General features: G+C 42.7%; 1 protein-coding gene and 1 long non-coding RNA gene across 8 annotated transcripts in view; one reads left to right on the top strand and one right to left on the bottom strand.

Moving 5' to 3' along the window:
- The window catches only part of VEPH1 (ventricular zone expressed PH domain containing 1), a 182,126-nt gene that overhangs the window by 143,094 nt on the left and 21,881 nt on the right, over positions 1–17,151 (bottom strand). For all 7 annotated transcript variants that reach the window (XM_030576160.1, XM_030576159.1, XM_030576161.1 and 4 more), the window contains exon 4: positions 9,444–9,618. In XM_030576160.1, the coding sequence (XP_030432020.1) occupies positions 9,444–9,618 (175 nt within the window). The remainder of the gene's footprint in view (positions 1–9,443; positions 9,619–17,151) is intronic.
- On the top strand, positions 5,496–16,512 carry LOC115657862. The gene is made up of 3 exons (XR_004002078.1): positions 5,496–5,580; positions 9,009–9,011; positions 16,502–16,512. It is a non-coding gene; the product is annotated as an uncharacterized LOC115657862 (long non-coding RNA).

Raw genomic sequence — 17,151 nt, 5'->3', positions numbered from 1 at the left:
AACGGGTCAAGAACCATGAGTTCTTCAGAATAAATGGCAAGGAATAGGCTTGGCAGCTCCTCTGGGTAACTTGCAAGGGGCAGGCTTGACAGGTCCTCCAGGCAGTGGTCGGTATCAGGCATCGGCTGGTCCAGCCTGTCTTCAGGTCAGCCACCAATTGCCAGGGTCTCCCGACCAGGAGGAAGGCCACAGGCATCTGGTCTCTCCAGTAACTGTTCTAGTGAGCTCTGGGGCTGGGCTTTTATACTTCCTGTCCTACGCCTTGACTTCTGGGGGACGGGCACAGGATTCACTGGCTCCACACACTTTGGTGTCCAGAGAGGCTCGTCCCTCTCCGGCGGGACGGGGAACCACACTGCCTCACTACGGACCCATATTCTGTCTTTCGACAGTGTCCAATGCCAGATGCTTCAAAGGGAATGAACAGAACGAGGCAACCATCAGGTGATCCATGCAGTTGTCCGGTCCCAACATCTGGCAATCAGAAGCCTATGGACACCGAGAGCATGGGTTTGCATCACTGACCATCTTGGCTAATAGCTATTCCTGGACCTATCCTCTATGAACTTGTCTAATTCTTTTTGTAATCCAGTTATAGTTTTGGCCTTCACAACATCCCCTGGCAGAGTTCCACGGATTGACTGTGCATTGTGTGATGAAGTACTTTCTTTTGCTTGTTTTAAACTTGCTGCCTATTAACTTCATTGGGTGACCCCTGGTTCTTATGTTATGTGAAGGGGTAGATAACACTTCCTTATTCACTTTCTCCACACCATTTATGATTTTATAGACATCTATCAAATTCCCCCTTGGTCATCTCGTTTCCAGCCTGAATCGTCCTTGTCTTTTCAATCTCTCCTGAGATGGAACCTGTTCCATACCTTTAAATCATTTTTATTGCCCTTCTCTAGTATCTTTTCCATTTGTAATATATTTTTGTAGATTTAGTTCGACCTGAACATGCACACATTATTCAAGTTGTAGGCATACCATGGATTTATATAGTGGCATTATATCTATTGTCTTATTATCTATCCTTTTCATAATGGTTCCTAACATTGTTAGCTTTTATGACAGGTGCTACACACTGAGCACATGTTTTCAGAGAACTATCCATTATGACTCCAAGATTTCTTTCTGGAGTGATAGCAGGTAATGTAGTCCCCATCATTTTGTATGTATAGTTGGGATTATGTCTTCCAATATGCACTATTTCACATTTATCAACATTGAATTTCATCTGCCACTTTCTCACCCAGTTTTGTGACATCCCTTTGTTACTCTTTGCAGTCAACTTTGGACTTAACTATCTTGAGTAATTTAGTATAGTCTGCAAACTTTGCCACCTCCCTGTTTACCCCTTTTTCCAGATCATTTATGTATATGTTGAACAGCACCAGTCGCATTACAGATCCCTGGGGGACACAGCTATTTACCTCTCTCCATTTTGGAAATGGACTATTTATCGCTACCCTTTTCCCCCCTATCTTTAAACCTGTTACTGCTCCATGAGAAGACCTTCCCTCTTATCCCATGACTGCTTACTTTGCTTAAGAGATTTTGGTGAGGGATCTTGTCACAGACTTTCTGAAAGTCCAAGTACAGTACATCCACCAGATCACCCTTGTCCACATGTCTGCTGATTCTCTCACAGAATTCTAATAGATTGGTGAGGCATGATTTCCCTTTACAAAAGCCATGTTGACCAGAGGCAGCTCTAGGTATTTTGCCACCCCAAGCACAGCAAGCAGGCCACCTTCGACGGCTTGCCTGCTGGAGGTCCCCGATCCCATGGATTCAACGGCAAGCCTGCGGGAGGTCCGCCAAAGCCGCGGGACCAGCGGACCCTCCACAGGCATGCCACCAAAGGCAACCTGCCTACCGCCCTCGCGGCAACGGGCAGAGCGCCCCCTGTGGCTTGCCACCCCAGGCACGTGCTTGGCGTGCTGGTGCCTGGAGCTGCCCCTGACATTGACTCTTCCCCAGTGTATTTTGTTCATCTATGTGTGTCTGATAATTCTCTTATTCACTATAGTTTCAGCCAATTTGTCTTGTACTGAAGTTAGGCATACTAGCCTGTAATTCCCAGAATTGCCTCTGGAGCCTTTTTTAAAAATTGGCATCACATTAGCTATCCTCCAGTCATCTCGTACATAAGATTATTTAAGTGATAGGTTACATACCACAGTAAGTAGTTCTGCAATTTCATATTTAAGTTTCTTCAGAACTCTTATGTGAACATCATCTGGTCCTGGTGACTTATTACTGTTTAATTTATCAGTTTGTTCCAAAAGCTCCTCTTTTGATACCTCAGTCTGGTACAATTCCTCAGTTTTGTTACCTAAAAACTAAAAACCTAAAAAAGGATGGTTCAGGTGTGCCACTTGAATGGCACTTGATTTGCCAGAGTTTATGCTCCTTTTTATTTTCCTCAGTAGGATTTGATTTCCAAGTTTTAAAGGGTTCCTTTTTGCCTCTAACCACTTCTTTTACTCTGTTTAGCCACAGTGGCATTTTTGGTCCTCTTTCTATTCTTTTTAATTTGGGACATACATTTAATTTTATTTGAGCCTCTATTATGGTGTTTTCAAAAAAATGCCATGTAGCTTGCAGGCATTTCACTTTTGTGACTGTTCCTTTTAATTTCCATTAACTAGCTTCCTCATTTTTGTGTCATTCCTCTGAAGTTAAATGCTACTGTGGTAAACTTCTTTGGTATTTGGTATTTCCCTTCTCCTCTGCCTCCAAGCATGTTAAATTTAATTATATTATGGTCACAATGACCTCCTGGTAAATTGCATTCAGTTTTAGATTTCTTAAGGAAAGGCTTGTATAGCTCTATTTATTACTGTGACTTTGAAATGTTGTATGTGAGGGATACTGTACTCCCAAACTTGCATTCTAAGGCCATAGTGGTGTGCCAAAGAGTTCAGCGGTGCAGTCCTGCAGACAGTCCCCCAGTAGAGCAGGACAAGTAGCTGAGGAAATCCAAGATGGGGCTTGGCTTTGTGAAGCCTATGCAAAGTAGGTACTTTAAGCTCCCTCCTTAGTTTTGTGTACCGATCACAGTATCTGTCCTGATACCCAACTGTGCTACCACCTTGCCTGTGGCACTTCCGTTCATGTTACCTGTTTGTGAAGCTTTATGGTTTCTGATAAGCCCTCCAAAAACACCAGAAGATGGTTAAGGAAGAATACAGGAATAGGGAAATAAATTCAATAATTTGAATCTATAGATGAGAAGACAAGAAAACTAGAGAGAAGAGAATGCAGTTAGTGTCACTGTGGCTGATAGGTCAGGTGTGTATGTTGGAAAGAACACGGCTCAATGTGATTGTACAGGGCAGAACATAAGAAACTTCACAGTGCACTGCATTAATGGTCCATCTAATCCAATAAGAGGAGTCAGCACAAAATACTTTGGAGAAAGAGTAAAACTCCCATAATGGACAGCTAGGCAATAACATGCCTATTAGGGATGTTGTTGGTTGTCTTATGCACTGGAGAGGGTTACTATCCGTCAGAACATAAGAATGGCCATAATGGGTCAGATCAAAGGTCCATCTATCCCAGTATCCTGTCTTCCAACAGTGGCCAATACCAGGTGCCCCAGAGGGAATGAACAGAACAGGTAATCATCAAGTGATCCATCCCCTGTCGCCCATTCCCAGCTTCTGGCAAACAGAGGCTAGGGACATCATCCCTGTCCATCTTAGCTAATAGCCATTGATGGACCTATCCTCCATGAACTTATCTAGTTCTTTTTTGAACCCTGTCATAGTCTTGGCCTTCACAACATCTTCTGGCAAGGAGTTCCACAGGTTGACTCTGGGTTGTGTGAAAAAATACTTCCTTTTGTTTGTTTTAAACCTGCTGCTTATTAATTTCATTTAGTGACCCATAGTTCTTGTGTTATGAGGAGGAGTAAATAACACTTCCTTATTTACTTTCTCCACCCAGTCATGATTTTATAGACCTCTATCATATACCCCCTCAGTTGTTGATTTTCTGGGCTGAAAAGTCCCAGTCTATTAATCTCTCCTCATATGACAGCCGTTCCATACCCCTAATCATTTTTGTTGCCCTTTTCTGAACCTTTTCCTATTCCAATATATCTTTTTTTGAGACGGGGCAACCACATCTGCATGCAATATTCAAGATGTGGGCGTACCATGGATTTATATAGAGGCAACATGATATCTTCTGTCCTGTTATCGATCCCTTTCTTAATTATTCCCAGCATTCTGTTTGCTGCTGCTGCACATTCAGTGGATGTTTTCAGATAACTATCCACAATGACTCCAAGATCTCTTTCTTGAGTGGTAACAGCCAGTTTAGACCCCATCATTTCATATGTATAATTGGGATTATGTTTTCCATTGTGCATTATTTTGCATTTATCAACATTGAATTTCTCCTGCCATTTTGTTGCCCAGTCACCCATTTTTGAGAGATCCTTTTGTAGCACTTCACAGTCTGCCTGGGACTTAACAATCTTGAGTAGTTTTGTATCATCTTCAAATTTTGTCACCTCATTGTTTACCCCTTTATCCAGATCATTTATGAATATACAGACCCCTGGAGGACACCTCTCTCCATTCTGAAAACTGACCATTCAATCCTACCCTTTGTTTCCTATCTTTTAACCAGTTACTAATCCATGAGAGTACCTTCCCTCTTATCCCATGACAGCTTACTTTACTTAAGAGCCTTTGGTGAGCGACCTTGTCAAAGGCTTTCTGAAAATCTAAATACACTATATCCACTGGATCTCCCTTGTCCACATGCTTGTTGACCCCCTCAAAGAATTCTAGTAGATTGGTGAGGCATGATTTCCCTTTACAAAAACCATGTTGACTCTTCCCCAACAAATTATGTTCATCTATGTGTCTGACAATTTTGTTCTTCACTATCATTTCAACCAGTTTGCCTGGTACCGAAGTCAGGCTTACCACCTGTAATTGCCGGGACCACCTATGGAGCCCTTTTTAAAAATTGGCATCACATTAGCTATTCTCCAGTCATTTGGTACAGAAACTGATTTAAATGGTAGGTAGCAGACTACAGTTAGTAGTTCTGCAATTTCACATTTGAGTTCCTTCAGAATTCTTGGGTGAATACCATCTGGTCCTGGTGACTCATTACTATTTAGTTTATCAAATTGTTCCAAAACCTCCTCTAATGACACCTCAATCTGGGACAGTTCCTCAGATCTGTTACCTAAAAAGAATGGCTCAGATTTAGGAAATCTCCCTCACATTCTCAGCTGTGAAGACCGATGCAAAGAATTCATTTAGTTTGTCTGCAATGGCTTTATCATTCTCGAGTGCTCCTTTAGCATCTCAATCGTCCAGTGGCCCAATTGGTTGTTTAGCAGGCTTCCTGCTTCTGATGCACTTTAAAAAAACTTGCTATTACTTTTTGAGTCTTTGGCTTACTGTTCTTCAAAATTTTTTTGGCCTTCATAATTATATTTTTACACTTCATTAGCCAGAGTTTATGTTCCTTTCTATTTTCCTCATTAGGATTTAACTTCCACTTTTTAAGAGGATGGCTTTTTACATCTCACTGCTTCTTATAGTTTGTTGTTTAGCCATGGTGGCTCTTTTTTGGTTCTCTTACTATGTTTTTAATTTGGGATATACATTTAAGTTGAGCCTCTATTATAGTGTCTTTAAAAAGTTTCCATGCAGCTTGCAGGGATTTCACTTTTGGCACTGTACCTTTTAATTTCTGTTTAACTAACCTCCTCATTTTTGTGTAGTTCCCCTTCGTGAAATCAAATGTTACAGTGTTGGGCTGCTGTGGTGTTTTCCTTACCACAGGGATGCTAAATTTAATTATTTTATGGTCACTATTACCAAGCAGTCCAACTATATTCACCGCTTGGACCAGATCCTGTTCTCCACTTAGGACTAAATCAAGAATTGCCTATCCTCTTGTGGGTTCCAGGATTAGCTGCTCCAAGAAGCAGTCATTTAAGGTTTCAAGAAATTTTATCTCTGTATCCCTCCTGAGGTGACATGTACGCAGTCTATATGGGAATAGTTGAAATCCCCCATTACCATAGAGTTTTTTTACTTTAATAGCCTCTATAATCTCCCTGAGCATTTCACAGTTGCTATCACCATCCTGGTCAGGCAGTTGGTAATATATCCCTATTGCTATATTCTTATGATCAGAGCATGGAATTACTATCCATAGAGATTCTATGGTACAGTTTGGTTCATTTAAGATTTTTACTTCATTTGATTCTATGCTTCCTTTCACATACAGTGCCACTCCCACGCCAGCACGACTTACTCTGTCCTTCCGATATATTTTGTAACCCTGGTATTACTGTGTCTCATTGATTATCCTCATTCCAGCAAGTTTCTGTGGTGCCTATTATATCAAGATCCTCATTTAAAACAAGGCCCTAGAGTTCACCCATCTTATTATTTAGACTTCTAGCACTGGTATATAAGCACTTTAAAAACGTGTCACTTTTTAGCTGTCTGCCATTACATGATGTAATTGAATGGGACTTCTTTTTCATCTGATTGTTTCTCATCAGATCCTACCTGTATTTTATCATCTTCCATCCTCGCCTCCTTACTCGGACATTGAGAATCTCCATTAATAGATCCTCCCCTAAGGGATGTCTCTGTCCAAACCACGTGCTTCTCCGCACCTGTTAGCTTTCCCCCAGCCCTTAGTTTAAAAACTGCTTTACAAACTTTTTAATATTAAGTGCCAGCAATCTGGTCCCATTTTGGTTTAGGTGGAGCCCATCCTTCCTGTACAGGCTCCCCCTTTCCAATGATTCTTAATCCTTGATAGTGTGTCTACGCATATAATTATTATTCACATAAAGTTCAAAATACTTTTTGAATCCAGCTAAGCTCATTGTTGCAATATTTTGTGGCAATGATTTTCACAAGTGGATTAGGCACAACCACTGAAGCCAATGAGCCCCATGACAGGGGAATGAAAGTAGAGGTTGGATACAGCGGGAGAGAAGCAGACTCATGACTCAGAGAAGGGACAGAGCTAAGAAAGGCTTCTGACAGTGGCAGAGAAGCAGATGAAGGGCACAGAGCAGAAGTGGAGGGTGATGGAAGACCGATGCTAGGTGATTAGCTGGATTTGTCAAGGAAGCTTCTATATTAAATGTTGGTATCAATGAAAAGTAAGATTAGAATTATAGTGAACCTTGGAGAAAGCCTCCTTCAAAGCAATTACTATTTGTCACTGGAGTCATGCACACTTTCTCTGCCCTGAACTGATATTTGTCATACTCTTTAGATCACATGATGAAAAAAGGCTCTGGTATCCATTGCTGCAATACTAATTCCTGAACACTATGCAGCTGCCAGATCCTTTCTCCTAGCAGTAACACAAAAGCAATAAGATGGATTTCAGACAAGGTCATTTTCCCTTTATCTTGAAGTTTTGTGCCTCCTAGTACGCTCACACATACACTGTGGTATTTAGTGCAGGGGTTCTCAACCTTTTTCTTTTGGAAGCCCACACAACATGCTATAAAAACTTCATGGCCAGTGGGGTTGCCTGGGCTTCAGCTGCAGAGGGAACACTGATTAGTGCAGCCCCTGCTCTGGTCACTCAGGGAACAGAAAACTACTCATCCAGTGACCAGTATATTTGCCCTCTACCAGACTCCTGTACCCCACTGGTCTGGGTCTGTCACAATATATTTTGTTCCACTAAATACAGACAAATATACATTAATATAGTAGAACAAATTAAAAATAATTTGCAAAAAAATCTCTTCCTCAGTGCCCTGTTCTGAACTAAGTCTGACATGCCATGGTTCTGGAGTAGCCTTTCACCTGCTACCACATCAGATTTAATCTTGGAAATGCTCCATTGCTGAAGATAAATACGAATCAGAGCTTAGATTCCCCCCACCTCCAACTGGAAACTCATCTGCCTCCCAGCTGCTGCTCTCTTCCTCTCCCTCCCCTGAGTAAAATGGAACCTTCTTCACTGCCCCAACTGGCACCTTTTGAGTACTCAAACCACAGCTATAATGCCACAATGGGCGAAGCTTTTACCAGATCATTATGGGGAAGATGGTGGGGTTTGCCTCTCTGTAATATGAAATAGAGGGTTCACTTCACTAAACCCTTGGGTCTCCAGGATTTGTTAGAGGCCAGGACCATCCATATTGACTCTGGAGTCTCCTGCTCAACCGCTTCAGCTCCCTGGAAGCCTGGTACGAATCCAATGGAGTAGTCTTGCTGACCTGAACTCCTCCACCAACCACTTCTCTACAGAGAGGGTATTGGGAAACTTCCACTGCACAGATGGATTCCACAGAAGAGTTAAGACACTCTGAGGCCATTTTAATTTGTAAGTGGATTTCACACCAGGCTAGAAAGGGAGAGCAATAAATATAGTGCACCTGTCTGCCCAACCTACCAGCTCCCATTCCCCCTAGGGTCCTGAGACAGAGGACAGGGCACGCCCACTTCCACATGGAAAAGGGAAGACCTGTGCAGAAAGACCCCTTCTGCTCACAGATTTCTGTGGGATGATTTGGCCCACTGTTGTTTCATGAACATCACTGTAAAATGGTTGAAAGTCAGTACTGGTTACCACCTGCAGGCAGGAAAGAGCAAACTCTCACCACAGTTTATACGTATCTTAACGATTTGGTATCAAACTGTTTAAGGAATAAATTGGCATCCATTTTAGCTATCTCTCCATATAATATCATAAAATAAATGGATCCCAAAGATTTTTATATATACAGAATGTACATGCTTGGGTTAAGACCTATCATCTTTAGAACAATATCACTACAGTAATTCGACCAGCTATTATATGTCACTGGCAGCATCCTTATCTGGAAAATAAGGCCCTATTGTAAATAGAATGATTTCAGCTAAATCACATTACCCTTTAAAATATGTAATAATATTTTGCTTCTTTAACATAATAATTTAAACCTACAGAGTAAAATTTCAAAAATTTAGCCACAGAATTCTTACTAAAGACAATAGCATGTATGGAAATAAAACTCCATTGCAATGCTTTAAAAAATTACCTCAGACTCTTCCACAGAATGGGTCTGATCTTGTTCCCATAGAAGTCAGTGGAATTTTGCCATTGGCATAAGTAATGATAAAAGCCTGATATGCACAATATTGTCTCATATTACTATTTCTTATTTGCAGTCCATTCACATGTGAATGGCCTAGGCACTATCTATACACATACATAGGATGACATAATCCCTGCCCCAAAGAGCTTACAGTCTGCCATAAAGCTTCCTAATCAATAAGGCTTATCAAACACTGTAAGCCTTTATATACGTTACTTGAAATCTTTCTCTTTATACAATCTAATATTAGGGCCTGATCCTGATAAATCCATGTTTGGGGGGGTTGCAGGATTGGGCGCAAAGTCTCATAGCAGAATGAGCAAAATATCTGTACCTTGAAGGACACTTTTCACAATTGCATCTGTGTGATCAGCCAGCAGATCTGCTTTGGTAATTGCAGCTAGGGATAGGTAATTTGACATGTTTCTGCACAGTTCCTTGTTACCCCTCTGGAGAAATTTCACTGCCACTGGGACAGCTAAAGCCATTATTGGAGGTTGATTGTAATTCTGTGAAAAAAGGAGGGGATACTGAAAAATAAGCAGTTGAAAAAATTATTAAAATCAAGTTTAATGCTGACAAAATTTGAAAACCAGAAATCAGGTAATCAAGAAAACAACTGTATAAAACACATAGAGAAAAGTTAAGCTTTGGTAACACCACTAAAGTCAGGCTTTAAAGAGGGAAAATGGTAAGACAGGAAATGTCAAACTACTGCAGCTTTAAGTGCTAATGCACCTAATTTCCTACTTCAACAACTGGAGTAACAAACATACTATGTAACTGATAATAAGAATGATACTAGAATGTTGACAGCTGTAACACAGTATTTTATCCTTTTTGGAATGATTAACTCCATCCTGCAGCAGAAGAAATGAATGGAGGTTAGAGTACAACATGCTGTTGATAGGTGAATTGTTCACTGAACCAAAAGTGATATTGTCACTGGCACATCACCTCAATTCTTTCATTGTACACTATAGCCTTGTCTATACTGGGAATTAGCCCCAATTTAATCGCTCAGTAGCCAGTAATCAGTGCAGCTGTACTCATGCAAACAAGGAAAGCTTCAATTTGTGGGGATGCAGATTACCCTGATTTCAAGCAGGGGTAAGTCTTCAACAGTGCAAATTGTGACTTTTCTTATCTGTATGAGGGGTTTGCTCTGGTGCATCTGAACACCAAGTGCTAAATTCAAGGGTAATCCTCCGTACAGACAAGGACAGCACGAAGTAAGAACTCCTAAATTCCTCAAAATATAAGCATCCAATGCTATAATGTCCAGTTGTGAAACAATGTACATATTTGTAATCTGGGTCCAGTTCTGCCATCATTTATGCTGATATAAACCCAGAGTCACTTCACTGAGTCAAGTGGAGCTGATTTACACTGGAATGATGGAGTTTGCAGTTTGGATCTCTTGTTTTGGAAGCACTCAGAGGAGAACACTGCTTTAGAGAGGACTCAGATTGTATTCAAAAAACATAAATGAGCTGAAGAACATTATTGACATTGCAGGGCATTCATCAATAAGAATATCATGGTTAATATTCTCACTAATCAAAGAATTACAGAATTAGAGCGAAGTCCTATTAGGTACCTCTCCTCCAACCCTCTGCCAACGCAGAATTGTTACTTACAGTCCATTATATCGTCTTGTTTTTTCCCCAAGCAATGGTGCTTCCAACTGTTCCTTTAGGTGCATGCTTGTCAACCTGGCAAGCCAGAAATGTGGGCTGCAATATGTGGCAAAGCCCCAAAATCAGAGATATACAAAAATTATTCCTGCAAGAGATCAAAAATGCTGTGGGATTTATTCCTTATGTGTAAATGACTCTTTCTGCAACCCCAGTTTCATGAGTCTTTATTTTTGAGATAAATAATTTTCAACAATAAAAATAAAAGGCGGGGGGGGGGGCACAGATAACTTTGAGTATGGAATAACATCCCTTGAAATGAAGGACACTTGACAGGTAGGCTTGAGAGACAGATTTCATTTAACCAGTTTACCAGCTGGAATTATTTTCTGATAATTTGACTGTTTTTCTTTTATAATTCCATACAATTTCTTTGTATCCTCCCCCAGTCTCTGCACAAATAACTCCTATCCATGATGATAAAAACCATCTACAAATATTTCAAGTGTGCTATTTCTCCCTTAAGGCCAAACTCTGTCTTCCAAAAAGTGCACACAACTTCAAATGAAGTCACTGTGGGCTGCACGTCTACCTAAAATTTGATCCAAACAAGAGAGATAACAATCTCTAAATGTTTAGAAACCCCAAGGACTGCCTATGATAAATGTTTAGCCAACCTATACACATCTACTGTCAAATTATGTTTTCCATTCGAGTACACATACATAAACTCTCACTGAAGTCAATCAGACTTGTGTCCAAGTAACAGAGGACTGAATTGAGTCATACTTTCTTTTACTCTTCCCTTGATTATTCCTTCATCCTCTAATTTTTGTGGCTTTTCTCTAAACTCTCTTCACATTTGAACATCTTTCTGACACTGTAGTACATGACCGTTTTTAAAATTATTATTAATTATGTGTTGTTAGTTTTGCTAGCGTCTAGGAAGCACAAGTGATCACGGCCCCACCGTGCTAAACTCTTATGCAAGCACAGTAGCAAAATAAAAAGAAATACACTCCAAAGAAATTTGAATACGATTCAGTCTGGAGCAGCTTTGAGTGAAAAAGTATACATGTGAACAGAAAAAAAAATATGGTGGTTCCATGTACATAATTCCATTTGGCCCATTTCTGCTTCCAGTGAAGTCAATTGGACCTTTGCTGATAGCACCAATGGGAACAGGATTGGGCCCAATGAAGCATATTCCCTAGTTTGTTAAGTCTTCTTTGTGTTGCTTAAGTGCTGCAAAACAGCCCTCAACCAGGCTTAACTGGCCACATGAGGATTCCCTATGCTAGGGGAGTCTTCAGGCAGTATGGAGTGTCACAGCAACTCCTACACTGCCCCTTTCTTGTAAGAGTTGTGGCCAGGGGAAAAGACTGTGAGTATGTCTACACTACAGGATTATTCCGATTTTACATAAACCGGTTTTGTAAAATAGATTGTATAAAGCTGAGTGCATGTGGCCACACTAAGCACATTAATTCGGAGGTGTCCGTCCATGTACCGAGGCTAGCGTCGATTTCTGGAGCGTTGTACTGTGGGTAGTTATCCCATAGCTATCCCATAGTTCCCGCAGTCTCCCCCGCCCATTGGAATTCTGGGTTGAGATCCCAATGCATGATGGTGCAAAAACAGTGTCGCGAGTGATTCTGGGTAAATGTCGTTACTCATTCGTTCCTCCACGAAAGCAACAGCAGACAATCATTTCGCGCCCTTTTCCCCTGGATTGCCCTGGCAGACCCCATAGCATGGCAACCATGGAGCCCATTTTGCCTTTTGTCATTGTCACTGTATGTGTACTGGATGCCGCTGACAGAGGCGGTACTGCAGTGCTACACAGCAGCATTAATTTGCCTTTGCAAGATAGCAGAGACAGTTATCAATCGTTCTGTACCATCTGCCATGCCATTGTAAATTGGCGATGAGATGACGGTTATCAGTCGTTCTGTACCGTCTGCTACTGTCATGGGTGCTCCTGGCTCACCTTCGCTGAGGTTGGCCGGGGGGGCAAAGACAAAAATGACCAGGGGGTCATTCCTTCCTTTATGTTGTATCTAAAAATAGAGTCAGTCCTGCCTAGAATATGGGGCAAATGTGCTAGAGAACCAGTGTACCAGAGAGCACAGCCGCTCTGTGTCAGATCCCACAGACATAATGAGCTGCATGCCATTCTAGGGGGTCTCCGTGCTACAACTCCACCTGTTGCTTCCCTCCTCCCCCAACCCTTCTGGGCTACCATTGCAGGGTCCCCCCATTTGTGTGATCAAGTAATAAAGAATGCAGGAATAAGCAACACTGACTTTTTAGTGAGATAAAATGAGGGGGAGGCAGCCTCCAGCTGCTATGATAGTCCAGGCAGGACATTAAACGGTGGAGGGGAGAGGAGCGCAGCATCCCGCTGCTACGATAGTCCAGACAGTACAGAAACTTTTCTTTAGACATGAAAGGGGGGAGCTGATAGAGTTCAGCCCCCAGCTGCTATGATGAGGACGGTTACCAGCCATTCTGTACCATCTGCTGGGAATAACCAGGAGTCATTCCTATTTTTACCCAGGCGCCCCCGGCCGACCTCACCTGAGGCCACCAGGAGCACTCACGGGCTGATGTCGAGGACGGCTACTAGTCCTACTGCACTGTACCGTCTGCCACCGGGGAAGGGAGGGGAGAGGATGCTGCTGTTCAGTGCCCCAGCACCATGTCTGCCAGCAGCATGCAGTAGACATATGGTGACATTGAAAAAAGTCAAGAAACGATTTTTTTCCCTTTTCTTTCATGGTGGGAGGGGGGGTAAATTGACGAGATATACCCTGAACCACCCCAGACAATGTGTTTGACCCTACAGGCATTGGGAGCTCAGCCAAGAATGCAAATGCTTTTCGGAAACTGCGGGGACTGTGGAATAGCTGGAGTCCTCAGTCCCCCCTCCGTTCCTCCATGAGTGTGCATTTGATTCTTTAGCTTTCCGTCACGCTTGTTACACAGCACTGTGCTGTTGACTCTGTATCATAGCCTGGAGATTTTTTTCAAATGCTTTGGCATTTCGTCTTCTGTAACGGAGCTATGATAGAACAGATTTGTCTCCCCATACAGCAATCAGATCCAGTATCTCCCGTACGGTCCATGCTGGAGCTCTTTTTGGATTTGGGACTGCATCGCCACCTGTGCTGATCAGAGCTCCATGTTGGGCAAACAGGAAATGCAATTCAAAAGTTCACGGGGCTTTTCCTGTCTACCTGGCCAGTGCATCCGAGTTCAGACTGCTTTCCAGAGTGGTCACAAAGGTGCACTTTGGGATACCGCCTGGAGGCCAATACCATCAATTTGCGGCCACACTAACCCTAATCCGACATGGCAATATCGATTTCAGCACTACTCCTCTTGTTGGGGAGTGCAGAGACCGGTTTAAAGAGCCCTTTATATAGATATAAAGGGCCTCGTTGTGTGGACGGGTGCAGTGTTAAATTGGTTTAACCGCGTAGTGTAAGCCAGGCCTGTGATCAGGGTGTCTATGTTGTTCCAGCATCCCCAGGTTCCGGTATAACCCTTTGGAGCCATCAGCATCTGGCCAAAAGAGTGTGTTGTGGCAAACTCAGGACACTTAGCTACCAAGCGTGGGGTAGTAATTAGTCCCAGAAGGCTTAACCATGGAGGAATAAGGTTCAGCTGGAACAGGGGTTACCAGGGAGGTAATTAGTTTCAGCTGGCCCCAATGGCTGGAGACCTTTTTAAACCCTCCCTGGCAGGGAAGCAGGGGGGGAGGAGAGAAGTAGAGTAGCTGCCAGCGAGTAGAGGCAGCTGAACTCTAAAAACTTTTCTTGCAAGGCAGGTTGCACTTTCCCCAGAAGGAGAGGAAAACAGAACAAGGGCCTGACTGAGAAGTTATCAGCCAGACCCTGCGCGACTGTGAAGGGCTTTTGCTTTGCCCAAGCCTGTGTCTCCAAGGCTGAGGAGGACTGAGCTAGGAGAGGAGAGACAGGTACTTTGCCACAGTGTATATTGAGAAAGGTCCTTAAAACTAGGAGTTTTTACACAGCAACATGTTTAAATCCACATAATTCCTTATTACTTATGATTGGGACAGGCTTTTGTCAAATTCTGCCTTCAAGTTATACACCCATCCCCACCCCAAAAACACCATTCACTTCAGATATGATCTGGCTCTTTGGTTGGGATGTAGCTCTTTTATGAAAACAGAACAGAAGGGAAAGCTCTCTATAATAAGGATGATAAAATACTAAGCTGTCAGAGAAAATGTATTAATTCAATTGGAAGCACAGAGTAAGGTTCCAGCTGCCCCTAACAAATATCTGCACATGACTGGTCATTTATGAAAATATGCAAGTGACAATGAAAAACAGATTTCAATAATATAATGTAGCAAAGTTTGCAAACCTTGGGGACCTAACTGCTGCTAATATAAACAGAACACGTAACATTCAACCCAGGTGTGAGATATTCATTACTTTTCCAACTGTCCCTCATGGATTGTATAAAAACTCAAATTGTACTTTCTTCTGTAAAGTTAACACACTATGTCGCTGTGATTCTAAGAACAGCAAATGTATTTGTAGAAGTTCTCAGGTTTGATTTCGTCTTAATTTATTCTGATGATTTTTTTACATAAAAAAAAGAATACAGCAAACACATAGAGGGTGGCTTGCATAATGCCCTATAACGGGTGGGCTAACTATGGCCCATGGGCCAGATCCAGCCCGCCAGCCATTTTAATCCAGCTCTTGAGATCCCACTGGGGAGCAGGTTCTGGTGCTCCATCCGGGGAGCAGGATTGGGAGCCACTCCATGCAGCTCCCGGAAGCAGCAGCATGGCTCCTCTCCAGCTCCTATGCACAGGGGCATCCAGAAAGCTTCACTCCGCACACTGCACCTGCCCAACCACCACCTCCGCAGCTCCCATTGGCCGGAAACTACAGCCAATGGGAGCTGCAGGGGCAGTACCTGTGGATGGGGCAGCTTGCAGAAGCACCTGGCCATGCATCTGCGTAAAAGCCAGAGAACGGACATGCCGCTGCTTCCAGGAGCTGCTTGAGGTAAGTGCTGCCTGGAGCCTGCACCCCTGAACCCCTCCCTGCACCCCAGCCCCCTGCTCTGATCTCCCTCCTGCCCTGCAAACCCCTTGGTCCCAGCCCAGACCACCCTCCTACACCCCAAACTCCTCATCTCCAGCCCCACCCCAGAGCCCGCACCCCCAGCCAGAGCCCTCAATCCCCCCGTTCCAGCCCAGAGCCCCCTCCCGCACCCTGAACTCCTCATTTTTGGCCCAACCCTGAAGCCTGCACCCCCAACCAGAGCCCTCACTCGCTCCCACACCCCAACCCCAATTTTGTGAGCATTCATTGCCCACCATACAGTTTCTATTCCCAGATGTGGCCCTCGGACCAAAAAGTTTGTCCACCTCTGCCCTATGACCATGGTGAACTTTGGCACATTACAGACTTTCAAACATGCATTTTTATCTATCATAAATATCTGAACTATCTGCAGAAAGAGAACAATTGGATTTGATCATCATTTATTAGTGGGAAAGTGTCCCAGTAAATATATTAACATTAACTAAAGGTCGAATCCAAAGCTCATTGAAGTCAATAGGTGTCTTCTCATTCACTTCAGTGGGTTTTTAGTCAGGGCCTTATGGTGTGTACTCTGAACTAATTGAATTTAATGCTAACAAAAACAATTCATCTAGGAAATAAGCAATGCTTTATTTTGACAATGTTATAATGAAAAACAGAGTTAAGACAATGGAGACTTGTTCTGCTGATCTCAGGAATTAAATTCCAGGACAAGATCAATACCAATCTCAGCTTCAGTTAGATTTTTTTTTCTTTCTTCACTGTGAATATTCATTTGGCACTGTTCCCAGAGTTTGGGAACTGAAAAGAACAGACCTGGGCATAGGGACAATTGTAAGTTGCTATTTCATTGAAGTGAATTCAGATTTGGGGTTATTTTTTCTTTAACTTTTTTTTGTTTCTTTTGAACTTTCAACACTTCCAACCAAGAGCCAAACTAGATGATGAATCTCAAGAAGTTTTAAGGACAACATGTCATAATGAGGACCTTGTGGCAACTATTTGAGCAGTAGACTGGAACAGACAGTAACACGCCGAGGCTTTTAGTAATGTTGCTTCAGCTACTACAGGGAAAGACTGAGTGACACACATCTGAACATACGTAAATGCCAACAACCAGCATTTGCTGGGCAGATGTAGAGAAGTTCATTTAAAGAGCAAGTCTGAGGCCTGGTCTACACTACAGGTTTATACCAATTTTAGCAGCGTTAAACCGATTTAACGCTGCACCCGTCCACACGAGGCCCTTTATATCGATATAAAGGGCTCTTTAAACTGGTTTCTGTACTCCTCCCCGACGAGAGGAGTA

This window comes from Gopherus evgoodei, chromosome 9 (assembly GCF_007399415.2).
Source record: "Gopherus evgoodei ecotype Sinaloan lineage chromosome 9, rGopEvg1_v1.p, whole genome shotgun sequence".
Lineage (NCBI taxonomy): Eukaryota > Metazoa > Chordata > Testudines > Testudinidae > Gopherus > Gopherus evgoodei.
The sequence above is the reverse complement of the archived record's forward strand: the minus strand, read 5'-3'. Positions and strand labels throughout refer to the sequence as shown.